The sequence below is a fragment of the Sipha flava genome, unplaced genomic scaffold, assembly GCF_003268045.1.
Source record: "Sipha flava isolate LNK unplaced genomic scaffold, YSA_version1 37_pilon_pilon, whole genome shotgun sequence".
NCBI lineage: Eukaryota > Metazoa > Arthropoda > Insecta > Hemiptera > Aphididae > Sipha > Sipha flava.
The window spans coordinates 2,099,113-2,119,945 of record NW_020273087.1 but is presented as its reverse complement, the minus strand read 5'-3'; the positions used below and the strand labels follow the sequence as shown (position 1 = coordinate 2,119,945).

Sequence of the window (20,833 nt, the reverse complement as noted above, 5' to 3'; positions counted from 1 at the left end):
GAATAAATTAAGAGCAATAGTAGACAATTAATGAAAAACTAACACGTATTTTGAAAGTACTTGAATCTTCTGAGGAGGAACGTAAATATTTTATGAGGGGGGGGGGATTTTTTCCCCAAAATACTCTCCAATATCTGCTTATGAGCAGGACATTATCCACTCGCGAGGACGACGGCGACGATACGCGATATGTGCAATGATATTGCTGCACACTGCGGTGTTATAATAACGTTATGCTCTTGACAACGGCGTGATGGTCTTGCGCGAATAATATTTAATTCCATATACCTACCCTGAATGTATACGATATTGTACCTTAATGTGCAAGGAGAATAATTTGTACAATAATGTTATCTATTATAAACTATTAATAATATTAAAATCTAGTCGTACGATGCATAATGTATTGTTTTGTATTAATTAGAATTTAAGTGTGTTGATTGATCAACATTTTATTTGTACACAAACACATAAATGTATATAAAATTAAAATATGTATTATTATTATTATTTTATTATATGTATATAGATTTAGTTAGATACGAGTTATACGGTTTGTATGCTTATAATCGAGCGAAATATTCTGTAAGATGTGCATTTATAATTTAAAAATATAAAGTATGTTTAATCGATGTTTTCAACAATGACGTTAGTGTTTAATTAAATCACACTGTTCGTACATTTTAAAATGTATGAAATCGGTACAACGGTAATATATATGTTCGTCTGTCGACGAATGTTAAAGATATTAACACTTACAGTGAAGCAATATGCGTAACGCAGACCAATAGTAACAACATTTTTGTATAAAATATTCAATCGAGCGTATTCATCTTTCTAAACTATTTAGACGATACAGTACTATGTTTCGTAACAGCATACAAAAATACGACCGGAAAGACGAAGTATGACGTACATACTGTCAATTGTTAAAACATAGATTATAATTGTTGCCTGAAAAAAAAAATTACACTTTCTGTCGTTGCGCAATGAAACGAAATGAACATTTTCCATTGGTTCGACCGAGTATCACGATCAAATCGACCGCGAACACGAGTACGCCGTAGAAAAACGTACGAAAATCAAATACACGATAGGGTGTACTAGGACTCGTAGAAACGTGCAACGACCCACCTGCAGCGGAGTCGTTACGATCGCGGTTGTTTGATTCGCATCGCGTTCAAGCAAAAACGGGGATGGAGGGCGCACGCGCAGGAGCGATGAGTCCTCCTCGTATCCTTTTCGACGTTTATTACTGTTGGCACGTTGGCAACGTTACTGATATATTTGTGTGTGCGCGTGCGTAAAAGAATGTTAGTTTATAGCTATACGAGGCTCGGACAATGTCCGGTTGGCGGTGGTCGTGCTCGACGTAGAGACAATCCGAACTGGTCCGGTGTCACGGTGCTCGGGACGATCGGCCTCCGCTCCTCGACCACCGCAAACGCGCAGATACGGTCGACCGCCGTTGCTACGTTACACGTTCTTGCGGTGGTTGTGCCTGCACCGGACGTCCTTGGACAAGTCCTCGCGACCAAGGTCCGCCTGCCGACCAGGATTCGTTTTACGAGACTGCGACCGCCGTATACATATATTAGGTGTACCGCTGAAAACGTACTGCGACGATGTGTCGCTAAGAATAGCACTCGGCACACGATACGGTATGAACTGCGATAATAAATATATATACATATATGTATATGCGTATGATGTGCGCGCACGAGAGGTTAATAATGGCGACTTACACGTAAAACAGCCGACGGGATGCGGCAACCGGTTTAGCGCAAGTCCAAATGGTCCTGCGTTTCTCAAACTTTTTCGTTCGTTTACGCGATGTTAAAAATATCCGCGGATCGCTCCACGGGAAAAGAAAAACCACCAGAAATGCCGATTTCGAACCATGACTCGTAAAAAATGATGTGCCGGCGATTTGTCGATTTTTGATACGTTAAAAACGCGTGGGTTTGTTAAATATCAACGGTACGACAAACACTTGAGTAACTTTCAGACGGTGCGAATAGAAATGTTAACCGATTTACAATATCTATAAAAACGAAACAGCGTTGTAAATAATACTTGATTTAATTCTTAAGCGTCCGCGGAGTTCCGAGACGGTTTCGAAATACACGTAACGACGCGTACACCCAATACGGGTTAGTATTGATAGATCAAGTAGATCAATACGATCCCGATGGTATGTTACCGAGTGCGTATTATTCGTGTACCGCTATCATGGTGTCCGGGAGGCTGCGGCGAAATGACCCTTTTTCTAAAAGTCCGTATGTAAGCTGCGACAATAGAAAATTTGATGTTATACGGTCTGCGACAAAACCGATAAGGAACATCGTACAACCTACGAAAATTTATTTTATATACCTACGATAATATATTTACTATATAGTACCTAAATCATATATACCTACCTATGTGTACCCTTATGTTGCGTCTTGCGTGTTCTCATGTTTTATGACCACTAATTTTTGATTCGTATTTAAATTTGAATTTAAAATTGTTTGCCATTCTGGCAAAATATTATTGTAAATTCCATCACGTTCTAATCAAAAGTTAAACTTTTAACTACTTCTACTGACATCTAAAACTAGTAGGTAGGTGATACTTTTTAGTATTATCAAGTGTAAAGGAATCGTTGATTAGTAGTTTCGTTAAGACCCGTGCCGGATCTAGTATATTTTTTACCCGGGGCAAAGTATAAAATTAGCGCCTTCACCCTTTGTTATGCTCACAATTATACTTATGTAGCAGTTAAACTCTAAAGAAAAAAATCGAAGAGGATAAAAGAAAAAATATATCTATTTGTTAGATTAGAAAAAATATGTATTAAATAAAAAACTTTAAATACCAATTATTACAAGCTAATACATGAAAATAATCATTATACAATAATCAAACAAATTATCATTAAATTTTGATTTTTCTTGCTTTTCTGGTAGCAAAATCGTTAATTATATTATCATAATCTAAATTTTTGGCAATTTGATTTTCGATTGAAATAATTGAATTTGATAGTTTTTACATGCCGAAGAAAAATTAATTTATCGGTATTGTTAATCGGATTTTAACATCATGTGTTGTCTGATTATCATAATTTATAGTTTGTAGATATCCTACTAGCAATAAAATATACTACAATGAGTCGCAGAAAATATATTTAGTAGACAATAATATCCATTGGGTTTTTTGAGTTTTTCCCATTGTTGTTATAACCATAAAGTCAAATGGAAATAGAAATTGTAATTTGTATAACACTTTGAATAAAAACTATTAATATATATACACAATTTATTTTGTAATTTGGCGTCCACGACCAAAACTTCCGGGGCAAGTGCCCCGGTCCCCCCCCCCCAAGATCCGGCCCTAGTTAAGACTTAAAAATACATTTGGATTACCCTACTATTTTGTACGCAAGACGCAACATAACATTATTCATTAAACGATACACGTACGTACACATAACGTACTATATAGTATATAATATCGTAGGTATATAAAATAAATTGTCGCAGTTTGTTTAATGAATATTATCGGTTTTCTTGCGGATTGTTTAATTTTTTCTTACCGCAGTTGCCACTTTGTTTGCCTAAATTTAAATAAAATTACATTCGGATCGCAACCGAAACTGTTAACCGTAACACTAAAATATAATGGACGGAGGAAAAAATTTGGCGTGGTTAAATGTTTAATTTACTAAAGAATAATTTAGTAAAGGTTTCTGTTAACGATCGTGATCCTCGTGAATATTATTTCCTATTAAAAATATCATCGTATTAATAACGTTAACATTCGGCCTTGGAACAGTGTTTATCCTTACGAGGAACAGCAATATTTCAAACAACGACAATGAATAAAATGATAATACGGTTTTCGTAAACAATTGTTTGATTTACAACAAAAATATGAATTTTAAAAATGAAAAATATGAATATTTCGTGAACACACGAAATGTTCAAATTGTTTTGCATTCGATTGCGTGTTTCCAAAGTACTCTTCATTTCTACAAAGATGAATTTCAAACAAACGCAACTGAAACACTTTCATGTCCATCAGCTTTTCCGTAGACGAATCTTTTATTAACGATATAAAAACAAAAGGCTTATTATAACATACGTGTTACGCGACGGTTATAGTACGAGAAATAATTGTTTTCAAAATGTAAATTCGTCATCGCAAATGTTAGACGAGCGGTTGACGATAAAATAACCGGGTGTAAGAAGACCGAGTCTGCTATCCAGGTCTTCTACACGGTCCGCATGATAAATTTTCGCTTGAACAAAATCCTTACGCAACGACAAGTCTCTTTTTTCTTCTTTTATTCCATAGGCAACTGCGCGTAACGACGACAATCGCATTACGCGTATAATACAACGCTGCTCGTGCCGTCGGTTTGTACTTTATTATTGTTATTACTGTTACCAACATTTTTATATACCTACGCGGATATATTTTCGTCCGAATATAATGTTATATGCTAATTCGATCGTTGAAAAAAAGTGCGTAATGTATTTTAATCTGCACACGTGCATCGCCTTAGTTTATCATACGATATTAGCCGATTTACGTTATTGTATTATATTACCCTTGCGCATTAATACCGTCCGCGTGTCGTGCAAATCAACATATTTTACGAGTGTAGAAACATTAATAAAAAAAAAGAAAAAAAAATGCGTGCGTATATAATGGACATATTTTTAGAACGAATATAAATAATATACGTAATAAAAACATTGTTTTATGCCCGACTAAATACGTTATAGTTTTTAACCGAACGATATTTATTGTATCCATTAGCTTTTTTATCGGCATGTGTAGAGACGTACGACATTTACACGTATATTATACCGGTCAAAGCGAATAATCGAAACTTTTAAATTGCGAAAAACGTAAGGGTTCAAACGTACATGCATGTAGAATAGTTGTCCTGCGTAAACATTTTAGATGGTGTTCTCCGTCGGCCAAACGTTCGTCGACCAACGGCCGGGTGCCTTGATGACAATTTTATTTTCACCCCACAACTTTCGAATAACACGGACGATGAGTTTTCTTCGACGCCTTTGTGCACGAAGACGGATTTCTATCTTACGACTTTTATTTTTTACGACTTTATTTTTACGACTTTTGTCGTAATATTTGCCGATCGTTTCGTTACAATTCGTGTGCCCGAGAACACATGTAACATACGACGACAATAATAATCACGATTAATTTTCGTGTTCCGCGCCCGAACGGATGCTGCTGGACGGACACTGACAAATCTCACATGTCACTGACGCATTATCTTGGATCTAATTCACTCGTTAGTCCGGACGTAGTTAGGGTAACGGGGAAAAAAAGGGCTCCCTTTTGATTCGTGCGTACCAAATCCTCCGATTAGCGGACAACACGCAACAGATTACACGACCCTCTGGGAAACCGAGTGCATTGTTGTCCAGGTCGGCGCTATAAATGAGAGTTAAGTGAGCTATTATATACGTTTTGTAAACGACGGAGGGGTGCAATGGAAACCGCAAATCGGTTCATTCATGGCGCACGTACACACGCGCTCGCGTACGAACGCGTAGTTGAGCACATAATGAATCGGTCATAATGTTTTCGGCGGACCTCCGATGTCGGGCGCACGAAGGGTGCCGGCAGGATCACAATAAACGCGATTAATTCAACCGCGAGACACAGATATACGTATAATTATTACCTACGTCCGTGGAAAAAAAAAAAACCCCTCTGTACAATCGTATGTAATATATAAACATACATATATATACGTATTGTAGTGTACATGCGCGGTGGTGATATAATTTTATTTTTTTTCCATTTGCTATACGACATGATTATTGTGTGTGTTGAATAAGAGCCAATTGCGAGATCTCGTGGTACTATGCCATTAACACTGAATTATTGTATGTTGATTGTATTGGAAAAAAAAAATTTATTCTGTGGCAATATCTAATAAAATTATTTAAATTCGTACCGGCGACATATTGTACAAACAATACACATAACATTTCATGCAAGATGGTGTGTACTGTGGTATTATTTGTTTCGCGATGTGCGCGTGTTTCAGTATAAATGACACTGAGACGCGTGATACCATGAAATCGTACACGAATGTGTTTAAAATTCATACATAATTGGCCGGAGAGTAAAAAAAAAAAAAAACCGGACAAAAATATGATCTTCTTCTCGACAGTTGAAGTAGGTAGACATACATAATGGATTTTATGTGTATAAATATTTATATGCATATATATGTTTTTCAATTTCAATATTTTTATTTTAATAGGGGTTTTATTCTTGTTAAATGTTAAAACGATACGAAATTCATGATAAATAATACATTATCGTTCGTGATTTATTGCTAAGATAATCATTCCGAAACACAAATGTATTACAAATTTGAAAAAAAAAAACATTATATTTTTTTTTTATTATTCCCTAGAGTATATTTATGTTATTTTGTTAAAAATCAAGTTTCATGATGAATTAGTGGCATAAAATTGTAGTGACGTATTTTTAATACTTTCATACTTGATGTAATTTAATATTTTTTTTTTCTTATAAACGCACCAACCAATCTAATAATAACCTCATAAAAATGTTACAAACGTTTAATAAAAATATAATTAAAATATATTTTAGAAGAATATTAAATAACACTCGCTATCCATAAGCATAAAATATTAATGCATTTTTTTTCAATTTGTCATGTATTGAAGCAATTATTTATAATTCACAAAGTTCGTGTAACTATAATATGGTTATATATTATATAAGTATACAGCATTATATTTTTCTACAAAAAAAAAAATAAATATCGCAACACACTAGCTCCAGTCTTACCGTCTACAATTATCTATAAAACTAGAAAACATATTTTAAAATATAATCATAATTAAAGTTTAAGAAGTAATAATAGTTATAATATGTTTCCTTAAAAGTAAATTAGTAAACGTAAAAAATAATTATTATTTATGTAATTACAAATAGTTACTTTTTTTTTTTTTTATAGATAAATAACATTTTTATTTTGTAAATTTACTACAATAGACGGTTGAGATTTACGAAATTGTTCATAATTTTGAATGAAAGCAATTAAGAGACAACTCTCCGCGTCCGAGAAAAACTCAATTTATACGGCTGAAAGTCTGAAACTATACATGCAAATCTAAATGCTACATGTACCATGTACCCATGGACATTTTTAATGTATATAAATATATGTATTATTACTATGTACAACATTTGTGTAAAAAAATCCATAAAATTGAATATCCATTAACGTATTAACAACAATGATAATAGTGACGTTAATAATACTAAGGTCGTCGTTAAAGGAAATGAAGTGGCTCCGTTGTAAAATCCTCCGTACACCTGTAGATTAGCCGTTTCTATGCTGTGTTTGCAGTAATCTCCATCTGGAATCGAATGAAAGATTGTAAAATGAACTTTTGAAAAATTCCGTGTAAGTTATATAATCATAAGTACACTTAAGATTGGTAAAAACGACCAACACTTTGTAAGTATATTGACAAACAAGTATATAATGTTTTATGCGTATACTATTACAGACGAATATTGGCAATGGTTTTCTAAATTTTTTTTTTTCAGATATATATATATTCCAAGTTGTGCGAGGTTAACCGGTCGCACATCTTCATTTGTTTTTCATACATTTATTAATACTAATATACTAAAATATATGTAGCCAAAAAAAATATCGAAATAACATTAAACATTTTTCGTAATATAGCATACCATAAGTCCATCCAATGAACTGTTCTGTCCTGAGGTTTTCGTTTCTCAACCATTCTTCCAGTGGCTGAAAAAATTCTCTCAAAGCCGAACCGTCGAGCCTATTCTCTCCGATCGCTAACGATAAAGTGTCTCTCCAGTTTTCTGACGATCCTGTTTCCATAAGTTTTCTTTAAAAAAAAAAAAAAAAACCAAATAATATTTGAGCCAAATTTTGAAAAAATTAAGATTCATTAAATTTTTTTATTGGTGTTAAACATTTTCTTATAGTACGAGTGATCGGAATTTGTGCGATATCTCAACAAATCACCAAACATAATGGTTAAATACCGTATTAGCTAGAAGGAGGTTAGGTTAAACGACTCTGAAATGTATACCGGAGAACTTAGATTATTATACTACAAAGTGGATAGTGCTTGGCAAGCAAAAACAACATCAAAATGTATCCAAGATCCATCGTCCGATCATTCGAATTCTAATCACCATCTATAAGGGTTTTCAAGACGGTTGAACGGTGAGGAAAATAAAAATGGGATAAAACAGTTCTGTAACGTTATGCTGCGGGTTATTAATTTGTTGGCGCGGAGTTAAAAAAGAAATAAATGTACACGTAAAATAATTTATTACGTAAATCGCGCAGAGAAGACACGCATGTTGTTCCGAGCGCCCACGCCCGAAAGAATATTTTTTATGACGGTATTTTTTGAACGAGAAAAAAAAAAAAAAACCCATCCAAGGAAACGTCCTTATAGAACGCCACCGCGAGCCGCGTCGGTCGTACCGTTGACGATCTTGGTCCGTTTACGATAGAAACGTATTGAAATATATTTTTACGCGCATGCACGTGACGATAACGTTCTACCGTCGTTTGCTACTTCGCCGGCAATACCGCACTGGTTAGACCGTACACCGTCGTTATCTTCGTCCGTTTCCCTAATGATCTTATATCGCGAATCGATCGCGTCGCTTTTGTTCGCGACCACCACATGATACGCGCGCGCACTGTTCGTACACCGTATGTATGTCATCGGGACGTTCGAGTACATTATTATTATGATCGTTACTGTTATTATCATTGTTGTTAAGACGCGAGAACGACCTCGTTGCATCATCACTCGTTGAGCGTTTCCCCGTCGTCGGGCACATAACAATAACAATGATACGATACAACATGTGATAGCATTTCTCTGCAATTATAAAATTCTCCGCATTTCGGTCTGCTGCTGCTGCAGGAAACGGTATACATCCACCGAGCGTTTCACTTTTAATAATTTTCTGTTATTCTTTCCCCGCGGACAAAAGATTCTCATCGCACCGCAGACCGGACGCGCGCGCGAGACCGTCGGACAATAAACGGTCGCGTCGTTGAACGCGGTTCGCGACGTCCGTCGGTAAATTACGGTTTTAAATCGAAACGTTTCCGAAAGTCCGACGACGACCGGCGGCGGTCCGCGCCCGTTCGCAATCGTTGGTCACGACTTGCGTAACGGTCGGATGTTCCGTGTCGATATTTATTCCTTAGGGGTAGGCCGATCCTGGAACCGATTCTTGGTATCGGCCGATGTTGATGGTATCGGTTTATTTGAACCGCAAAAAACAATTTTAGTATCGGTTCGTGGTTTTTGCCAAAAAAAGTTGATTTTTTCTATGCATTATATTAAAAATCAACTTGGTTTTTACTTGTGATTATTGTATCGGCTATCGGTTTTATATCGGTTGCATACACCGGTATATCGACTCGTGTCGGTAAAATGTAGCGTCGACCCATTTTTAATTATTGTTGTACACGCGGGTTCCCGCTGACGGTGTACGACCGTCGTGAGCCGTCCTCATCGCTGTCGTTATTTAACACATCTCGCGAGTTTCCGATGGCGCAGAACGTTTACTAGATGCAATCGTATACATTAGAGGTATGTGGTCACGGGCAATGTTAACGTTTGGCTATTGTCGACATCAGTCGTCTGAATGTAATCGGTACCGTCCGATTAGGATACCATTAGGATACCATATCTACCCGGAACACCGGACCATTGGCGTACGCTCGGTAGGTGTCAATGTCCTGAATGGGGCCTTTATGTCTCAGAGTAACTTATACGTATATGCTGTATCGTAACTGGTGTTGCTCAAATCGAACGTAATTTATTCTGAAATATTTGGCGAAAAATAAATTATGTTTCGTAACGAAAATAAATAAATAAATAGTAAAACCATTTTCTCTGACTTTTCGTGCAAAAACTTATGACAATATAACAGTTACCATCGACTGCAAAAGTGCTATCCGAGAAAAATTCACGAGATTCCAGGGAAACATATTCGTTGAGAGTAATATGCCGCATTAACAAATAACAAATTAACGTTACTTTAGTTAATTATCTATACATTTTAATTTAACGAATACACCTACAGGTTTTGCTAAGGTAGGGCTCAAAAGTATTGTAGACACCTTTTGACATACAGGTTCGCGCACGCCTAAATAGTAGATCTATTCATTTTTCTATGATGAGATAGATTATAAGTCGAGATTTATTATAGTGATCCTATGGTATACAAACGGCTAGCAAAAACTGTTATTTAATTTTTTTTTTTTTTTTTTGAATGTTACCCGAATAGAATTTTTTATTTCATGTTAAAACGCAAAAAGTCATACGTTATGGTGACCGCACACTGGTAAAGCAAAACTGCTTTAAAGCGCCTAAAAGCGCTTTATTGTGATCTATGAAAAATAAAACATTTATATTTTGTGGAAAACACGCACGCTGATAAAGCGCAGTCAAAACAGAACATTTTTGACTTTAGTCATGACTAATATTGCTTTATTAAAATAGAACGTGCGCTATTTTGATTAGTCATAATCAAACAATTACTGGATGGTTATATCAAAATGATGCCAACATTTATATATTTATGTTAAATTGTCAACCATATAAAGGTACTTGTATATATTATATTTATACATGTACATAATTTTGATACATACTATATACTATACGTATCAAAGTTTTAAAAATTAAGTAAATAAGTAGAAGGTACCATATTATTTGTATAATATTATTATTTATTTTATTCAATAGGATTATAAAATGTCTGTGAAGCATGAAATCAACCTCGAACATTTAATATCGTTAGTCCAAAAGCGTCAGTCACTTTATGATTACAAAAACAAAATTTATTTTCTTCCTGTTCGATTTCTTATGAAAGAAACCGTAAAATAAGAATAGCAACGTCCTCCCCGTCAGGTTACGACGACTGGCTTTACTTCGATTTGACTAACTACGTTTTATCTAGTGATCATAATGCTTATCATATATGTGTGTGATCATAATGCTTTATTTTCACTAAAAGCAAAATGACTAAACATGACTGTCAATTTTGCTTTACCAGTGTGCGGTCAGTCAGCACTCATGGGATAACGCCGAAACTTGCAAAATATTAACATTGCCCGTAACACGCGTGCACGTTAGTTGTTTTCAGTGTCGTTACGTTCAAGTCACCGAGTCCCCGATCGGAATCGACGGATCGCACGCGATCTCCGCGACAACCAGTTTTCGTGTTCACGACGTCGACGCGTCGACGGAACAAAATGTCGTTCTTTTCTCTACACTTTTACCGTAATTTATTTGGTTTACACGAAAGTCTTTTGATCCGTTGTCGCGATGAATACAGACGGTCGGTGTTTACGTAAATCAGTTAAGTACATCGGCGTTTGATGTTGGGAAATGGTTTAGAACTTTTAAACCACCGTACTGCACACTCACGATTTTTGATACCCAGTCTACGTGTAGTTATGCAATGTCCGTCACGAAGATTTACGGTAGAATTTGACCGGATAAGGTCAAATATTTTTATGTTCTCCGTACGTTATTTATGTACTCGCGGCGGTATAATCGGATATATTATATTTATACGCGACTTATATGGGAAATCCATCTAAAGTCAGCGGTGTAAGGTTACGATGAAAATTTGGTCATTTATACAGTGTTGTTCAAATGGCCCACGCGAACTAAGTACTCTTACAAACGTCACTTACTTCACTATCGTGCCCGCTTCCTTGCTCCGGTAAATGTCGCACTTGTGCAATAGTTTATTCGGATCGTTTGGCCTGTACTGTCCGGAGGCCAAGCACATAGCTCTGTGGATCTGGAATTGCAGGATTGTTCCGAAATAATACCTAAACAAACGAGAAATATTTTAACTTGGTAATATATTATTCAAACGAAATACACTTGACGGGCTTTTTTTAAGTATAAGTAATTTTTTATATTTCTCTAAAATTATTCAGTTGTATATTTTACATTTCTGTGTTTTTTTTAAATGTTTTATTTATCATAAAAACATTGGATATAATTACGTTTTAATGTGCCCAGTCTAGTATTGTATATTTTTAGTACAATCTATTACTAATTTAAGACCTTAAGTTCTGCTACTTAAATTATAATTTCGTACAATTTGAATTGACAGTTGAAATTAAGCATGTATGAAATTTTTAAGATTTAAGATAAATAGTTTTAATTTATTGATTTTTTTTTTTTTTTTTTGTTTTGATTTGTGTATGGAGATAAAAAGTGGACATCCCCATCCAATAAGTATTTAAAAAAAAAAAAAAAAATAACTTGATAATAAAGAATAACCAAGTGACACAAAATAATAATAAGAATAATAATTATATTTTATTTATATTTTTGTTTATGCTGACGATGGCACGTATGGTATTTTCGTCCAAAACTCGTTCTACTCCCGTGAACGAATGAATTAATATGTAAAAAACAAAAATATACTCGTTTAAGATGTTTTTACATAATGGTCACATTTTATGTGACTGAATTAGCATGACCGATCTGGAGAAAATTTATTATCTTTAAAGTGCAAATGTCAACGACCTTCCCTATATTTGGATGTGTTTTCAAATTCAAGGTTAAGATGGTTTTTTTTTTTTTAACGAGCCTATTACAACACCTGCAAAAATAAAATAAAATCATCTGAACAATTTTCGAATAATACACGAATTTAATGTCCACTTTAACAAGTCACATTTTCAGGCAATATATTTTAAAACTGGTTTTTGTAAGTCAACAAAATAATCTACAGAAGTCCTAAACTCTTGTTGGATTATTCTACCGTTTATTTGGGTGTAAGTAATCGCCGTACATGATGTCTCGCTAGGATTCAATCGTTCCTCGAGGTGTGAATTAGTGGTGTTTTCGTTCCATCGGTAGCGTTTTAAAACAGTAAATTCTCAAGATACATATTATGCTTGTACGCGTATAATTATGTATTACGCTTGAAAAATTTAAAAAGAAGAGATATTTCCATTTCGTTAAAAAAAAAAAAAAATCCAACTAACCATAATAATCTCAAGTATTTTTCATATTAATATATAATCGACTACAAATTATCATAATAAGTCTATCGAACCTGTTGTCGTTATTACAAGGTCTATTACTAAAATAAATAAATAAATAGCATTATTGAGTATTAGGATAATATTGATATATTGTTGTGTTAGAAACGCGTTAGGTTTATTGAAAAAGTTTATGCAATACAATGTTAACCTAATAAAACGTACAATTGACAAATAAAGAGAATAATGATCGTGTTATAGAAAACAAACGTCGTTATTGATAAAATGGATAAGGTGGATGGAAAATTGATTTTCTTTTATAGCAAAGAGCTATGAGAGATACTCCGTATAATAATATTATTATTTTTCGAGCTTGTACACAAAGCAATACTTAAGTATACTTATATATTTAATTATACAAATTTTTGTATTAAAAAAAAAAACACCTATTGCGTTTTCCAAAGAAAGTTAGGAATAATGTCATTATTGATGTATTTGAATCTATATATTATTTATTCTGTCTTTCAACAGTTGACACGTAGGTAGTAATAACAACAATACCTACATGTTTTTTATGATCACGTGCAGACGCCATTACACAATTTGAGCGTACCACAAAAATTAGTTTTGTTGTTTAATTTTTTTTTTTTTAATATATATATATATATATATATATATATATATATATATATATAAATAAATTATGTACACGCAACCTCTGTAGACATACTAGATAATCACACAAACCTCTATATATTCTCAAATTACTTGTCAATTTGTTAAAATTTCCATCGATTTACAAATCTAAACGCTGTTGTCACTGTTACAGTTTTGTATTCAATTTGTATTAAACATTTGCCTAATAAGGTTTCCAAACAAGTATAGCTAAACAATGTTACAACATAAGCATTGAAAAATGTATATAAACGTTTTTAATACTACATGGAAAACATTTATTAAATAAGAATAAAAGATTGTAAAAACTACTAAACTTTTCAGCAACGTATAATTGTATCAAAATCAGTACATAACTATCCATGTATAACATTACGTAATAAAATAGATAAACATTTTCCTCATGATTCTGTTCAATGATCCACACATGAGATATTTTAAAATAGAGATGAAGAATTTTAGTTTTACCGAGACTATAAAGTGAACATTGTAGATTGATAATATTATATTTTATATCTCTTATGGATTTTAATGGAAATTGTAATTCGTCAAGATAGCATACGTTTTTTAGGTTCATTCATATGTACTAAATTTGTAATGTATCTAAGTAACGATCGATTTCCATAATAATCAATGTTGTTCGTCGAATATAGTAAATAGGCACATACATAAAAGAATTAATTAAATTATAGATTACATAATTCGTGAAAAGTAGGACATCGATTCTGAATATTTTCAAATGTGTATACATATATTTTTTCTAGTAGACAAGCAAGCAGGTTTTGGGACACAATATAATAACAAGCTATAGTTATCCATTTTAAATTTACATTACTGTTTATTCAAGGCTGTGTAGTTAATATATGTTAAAATTCACATTTTTATACAAAACCAAAAAAATTCCTAAGCGTTTATATCGATTACGTTTTAGAGCGACTCTTCAAAATATAAATTTACATGCGTAACGCATTACGATAACTATAAGCATTCGACTATGAACGTTGTAATTCAAGAGTTGAATCGAAAATTAGATTAAGAATTGAAAAAGAAACGTTTGAAAAATCAAATCAACTAGTGGTTCATTAAAAGTATTAGGAATTCGATAATTCTTATTGTTGCATATTCATACAGTTTTACGTTAAGTCGCATCAACAAAATCGAATTGTTTCCCGGCGAATCGCCTTGAAAACTCGGTGTATTATATTGTCTTGGTCAAGAACAGACTTCTGCTTTTCATCGCTTTGGTACGTGTAATTATCATTATCAAGCACGTACACACCTACATTAGAACTGTACAAAATAACTTAATACCATCGCGTATGATGTGCACAACGATGTTTATTCACTTGTAACGAATTCTAACCGAAACGTATTCATGAGCATCGACTGTAACGTCACTTTGTGCTCCGTATAGATAGGAAACATGTTCACCTATCCGTACGTAGATACATGCATATGGATACATGGCGTATCGTATTTCCATAGAACACGTACGTGCAACTTGACGTAAAGTTGAGCAATATTTATGGTACGAGACTACGAGAAATAAACAAACGCGACGGGTAAAGGATTAACAAATCGATCTCACAAACGTATAACGGTTATTATCCACAATCTTGTACACGATTCGTCTTGTAGGTTAATAATTATCAGTGCGCTAAATACACGTCTCACACGCGTGTAAAACGCGTGTACACAATTATATACGTGTGTTCGAGAATGTATAAATACATCTCATTGATGTTATTAATATTTTTTTGCCATTACATATCATTTATGTCATTATTATTTATCATGAAATGCCGTGTACGTGGACGATTAACCTTCTTACTTCGAGTTCTAATCGTCCAATAAGTTATATCATGATCGATTACCTACCAGCTTCGGACACAAAAAAAAAAAAAAAATAATAATAAAACCATTTATCCGGATGAAACATTTCTGCAAAGCAATGTAACGTAGGTACTATAATACCGGCATGTAAAACTACGGTCGGTCAGTAATCCAATAAATGAAGTTCGTTTATACGAACACGAGAGGAAAACGATTTCAACTGTTTTTACGATTGTTCGCGACAGCGCTGCAGTACACGCGTAGGTTATTATATTCTAAATTCATCGTAACAGTCGAGACTATACGATTTGTTCAAATCCTCCGGCTCGATTGTAGTCATTGTCGAAATAGTTGTATTATCTAACGACAGGCGTATTTTTTTAAAAAATTTTTTTGACGAATTCGACAATAATAATTAATACAACTGAAATATTTGCCAAACAAAAGAGTATCGGCATATTATGTAAAACCGATTTTGAAGAGCTAAACTTAGCTGTATCTAACCATAATTTGTGGTCCAAAAATACAAGATGCAGAAGTCAAAATATTCAGTTCAACATAATAGAGGAAAGGATAAAAATAAATAATATTATATGAATAACAAACGAGTAAATCATTAGATTTCATAGATATACATATATATATACATAGATTCATAATTCACGATTGAACTTTTCAATGTTGCACTAGAGAAGATAGTAAAAATAATACAGGACAATGAAGGTGGTGTATTAATCGGTTAGAATAAGATACGGCTCTTCGGTTTCGCTGACGATTTAAGTATAATAGGTGATCCGCTTGCAGACACTGCTAAAGCCAGATCATATTTTAATATACTAAGTACGTGGCATTAGTGCCTCCCAGTAATAATTGAATGCTACCCAGTGGTGAGTGATCCGTGCCACTAACCAATACATTATAATGACGACCATAGTGACAGGAATTGATTTTTCCTGTATGTTTATTTGCAGAAGAATACCACGACTATGAAATACAATGGTAGAACATTTTGTTGAAGCGCCACCTAGTAAAAATTACTTAAAATATGTTCTAGCTAACGCAACCAGAGTGTTAGAAGAAGCAGCGAAGAAAATAGGTCTTGAAATAACCATTGAGAAAACAAAAATAATGGAACTAATTGAGAGTGGGGAAGACCCCAGTGAAACGGAAAATTTAGCCTATAAAAAAGTTAGCGATTTTAAATATCTAGGAGCAACATTAAGTACAAAGAATGATTAGTCAAAGGAAATAACGAGTATTCGGATAAATAAAGATTAAAAAACGTTTTACGCATTAATAAAATTCTTCACATCCAAAATGTTATCTAGGAAAACAAAAGCAAGACTATACGCGGATATTATAAGACCGACTTTCAACCTAACCTGAGAGCTTTTGAGCATAGAGTATGAAGGAAAATATCCTGACCTGTTATCGATGAAACAACGAGGAGTTGGCGAAGGAGATAAAACAGAGAGCTGTACGATATGTTGGAACTAGCACCAGTAACAAATTTCAATAAGGGACAAAAATGCAATGGGTAGGTCACATAGTGATAAGATGAGAAAACGAAGTAGTTAGAGTAGCATTGAAATGGAAACCACGAGGTAAAATACCAAGATTTGAATTGACGTGGTAGAAAAAAACTTGAAAACACTTGGAATTGAGGATTGGAGAGAGACAGCCCAAGATAGAGATAGGTGACGAAATGTAATAATGGCGGCAAAAACTCTTAGAGAGTAGAAATGCCAGAAGAAAAAGATAGATTCTCAAGAATTCAATTAAACTACAGATAATTCATCGGTATGCTTAATTGAAGAACGTAGTTCGCATCACAAAGCATTAAGTTAAGAACTTAGATGTGAACTGGTTTTTTTGATAAAAAAAAATTAAACTCTTACACTACACAATGTTTGGAAAAATTCCAATCATAGTCAAACAACTTTATAATCTATTTTATTCGTTATTCTAACTTCTATCATTTTTTTTATAATTTTTCTACCGAAGCTATGGGAATTTGGACCTGACTTACGTACAAGATATATGAAATAAATTGGTTCTAGAAGCAAGGAGCCTGGATGGCTCGTAAAGACTAAAAATAAAAAAATGGATCTACCGCAAGTTATTTATAATGATTTTTTTATATATATATAATTATTTTTAATGAATTCAGATTTTATTTGAAATAGTTGAATTTAATAAAAATTGAATTCAAGGTAGTCCCTCAATCTAATTTACATAAAATTGTTTATGGAAATTTTATGTTATTAAACAATTATATCAATAGATTTTATTATTTTTCGCATACTCAGTAAAACGTGTTTTTTAGCATTACAAGTTATAATTTATAACATAGGCAATAAATAGGTAGGTAGTCAAAGAGTTTTTGTAACAAGTATTATCGAGCTGAAAATAAACACTTGACTCGTTGATCACCGTTACATTTAAATTCTATAATGTATGATCAATGAGCATAAACATGTTCTGACATTATTACAAAATTGTAAATTGAATTCCGATTATGAAATGAATATAATAAGTACATACCAAAAAGAATTAAGTACACTTTTAGCATTTCAAAATGAGCAAAATAAAAATTGTATACCACACATGTAAAGACTATAAAAAATAAAAATAAAACGAAGTAATCGAATGTGAAATGTTAGATAGGTATAATTATACTTAGTATTATTCATTACATGTTAATCACTGCAATTTGCATAATTTAAGATATGCGTAGGTGTTGATATTATAATAAATGTTAAATAACGGTAAGAAAGCACATTTAAAAACAAAAAAAACAAATCCAACTGTTCATGTTATGATGAAAGCTTAATATTTATGTAGGAATGGATTTGAAAAATGTTTGATGTGACGTCAAGGCCTAGAATACCGTCCGGTATTGGTAACGGATCAGTCATATATTTCATCGAATAATAGAACACCATATTAATATAATATCGCTATGCCTTAGTGGTTATTATATCAGTTGAACTATTTCTAGTAAGGGTGCACACTAGTATAAGTATATTTTAGTATTAATATGTTAACGGTTACTGTATACACACTATCGAGTTACATAAAAATCTATATAAACGTAATAGTTTTATTAAAAGAACAAGCGAATTGTGATAAAATTACATTTAAAATTTAAATCTAGTAGGTGACTCATGAAATTAAACGAATAAGAATATTAATCTCGAACAATAATTAAACGAATTTGTGCGGTTTATTTAAAAGCGCTCGAAATCCTGTTAACTAAAATGTATCCTTCTTTACTTTTGGCTTTCCATCACAATCATATTAGACGCAGTCATCTTTGATCACCAACAACTTATTGCTCGCACAAGCCGACTGTAACGAGTACGTATATATGATATACATACATATATTTTTAAATATTTTCCCCGTCCTTTGATTTTTATCGGTAATGTACTTTTCGTAAATTATTAGAAAATTGTAAAACCTTATTTATTCAAAATGCATAAATGTTATCGCGTTAACATCATCTATGTAGACATTTAAGATGTGTTAGTTTGGTAAACTAATTTATAATAAATCATTATATTACGAGTAAACAAATAATAAATATTATTATACAATAATAATGTATTAATTTAAAGTAAACGTCCATAAAAGTAAACTTTTTGGTATTACACTTACGAAGAATGATAACTAAACGATGGAACTGTCATAGATTTTATTTTTTTTAAATATTTTCGATACTCTTAAAAAAATATGATGTGTAGACTTAGGAGTCGTACTATACTAATTTTGATATTTGGTTAGTTCGACCGGTTTTAATACGATCTTATTTCTGGCTTTCAAAATAGATGTGCATAAATATAAATATGGACTTGAATAATGTAACAACTAATCAAACTAATAAAAAAAATTTCCTTGACCAAATTTATTTTTAAATTATACTCAGTCGAAACAAATAAATCTTCATAATTCAATATATTTTGTACATACACATGTTTATCCATTTTAATGTTAATATTCACTATTTAGCTTGGAAAAAGATTATCTATTAAGACGATTAAAATTTTGAAAATCGAAATCACTATTTGTATAATCTTAAGTTATTATTATTAGTTGTCTTATTGATATTCTTAGCATCAATTCATAATAAATGTATATAATTATAATACAACATATATAATATATATATATATATAGTATATTACTTGTTAACTATAATACAACATAGCAAGTTATATACTCAGAACATTTATTATATTTGTAGTCTTCGGATACAAATACTACACTTCATTAACTAAATTATTTAAATATTGAACACGATTCAAGTTTACGTCAAATATAAGGAATTTATGATTACCTACAGAAAAGATGAAATAATTTCATGTCTAAGAATATTGTCGATTTTATATTTTCTAAAGAAGAATATTTTTTCAGGATACCCGTAAATGTCAAATTAAATAGAGTATGTAGATTTTTTTTTAATGATAACAGTATAATTGTGATTAATATGTGTGAATAATCCACATGGACTTCTTTTTTTCAAAATTCGAAAAATGAAAGACGAAATTAATTAAATAAAATGTATTTATATGTAAATTTAATGTTAATTTTTAATGGTCGACGTCGGTGTGGTACCACACATATATTAGTATACCATTATTTGATAATGTATAATATTGTAATAATATGTAAGTATTTTTATAATTGATTTCTAACCAAGGTTGCCCAAGTTCTAGTTATTGTTTTTACAGAGTTCAATAAAAATTATTGGAAGTTATTTTATGACATAATCAGTGAGATTTTAAGAAGTTATAATTATTAAATTTATTTTTTTTTTTTGTTAACTCATAAAGCAATACTTATATAATAATATAAATGTTTGCGTTATAGTTAAAAAATTATAAAATATTTTACCATAAATATATTTACTCTTTAATATGTAAATTTGTAAATGTAATATGTAAATATATTTATAACTTTACAACAAGCTTGTCGTTGATTTTTTTTTACCAGAAATAATATCACTCTAAAATAATAACTTGAATGTTTAATTTACATTGTGCCAAAAATGCGTAAAATATAATGAATGAAGCAATAACATTGGATATTAAATTGGGTTGGATAATAATTTTAATTATTTAGTTACTAGGTATTCACTAACATTAAAATAAACTGAATTTTTTAATATAACAAAAATTAAAATAAATGTGATTTTGGAAGAATATAAAAAAAAAACATTCC

At 32.2% G+C, this 20,833-nt stretch overlaps 1 protein-coding gene across 1 annotated transcript in view; it reads right to left on the bottom strand.

Annotated features, from left to right (window-relative positions):
* Window positions 1-6,994: 6,994 nt before the first annotated feature.
* The window catches only part of LOC112688173 (angiotensin-converting enzyme-like), a 37,734-nt gene continuing 23,895 nt past the window's right edge, over window positions 6,995-20,833 (bottom strand). The window contains exons 12-14 of the mRNA XM_025561243.1: window positions 11,792-11,932; window positions 7,768-7,934; window positions 6,995-7,427 (exon numbers count right to left, since the gene is read on the bottom strand). Coding sequence (XP_025417028.1) covers window positions 7,288-7,427; window positions 7,768-7,934; window positions 11,792-11,932 — 448 coding nt within the window. The 3' untranslated portion in view covers window positions 6,995-7,287. The remainder of the gene's footprint in view (window positions 7,428-7,767; window positions 7,935-11,791; window positions 11,933-20,833) is intronic.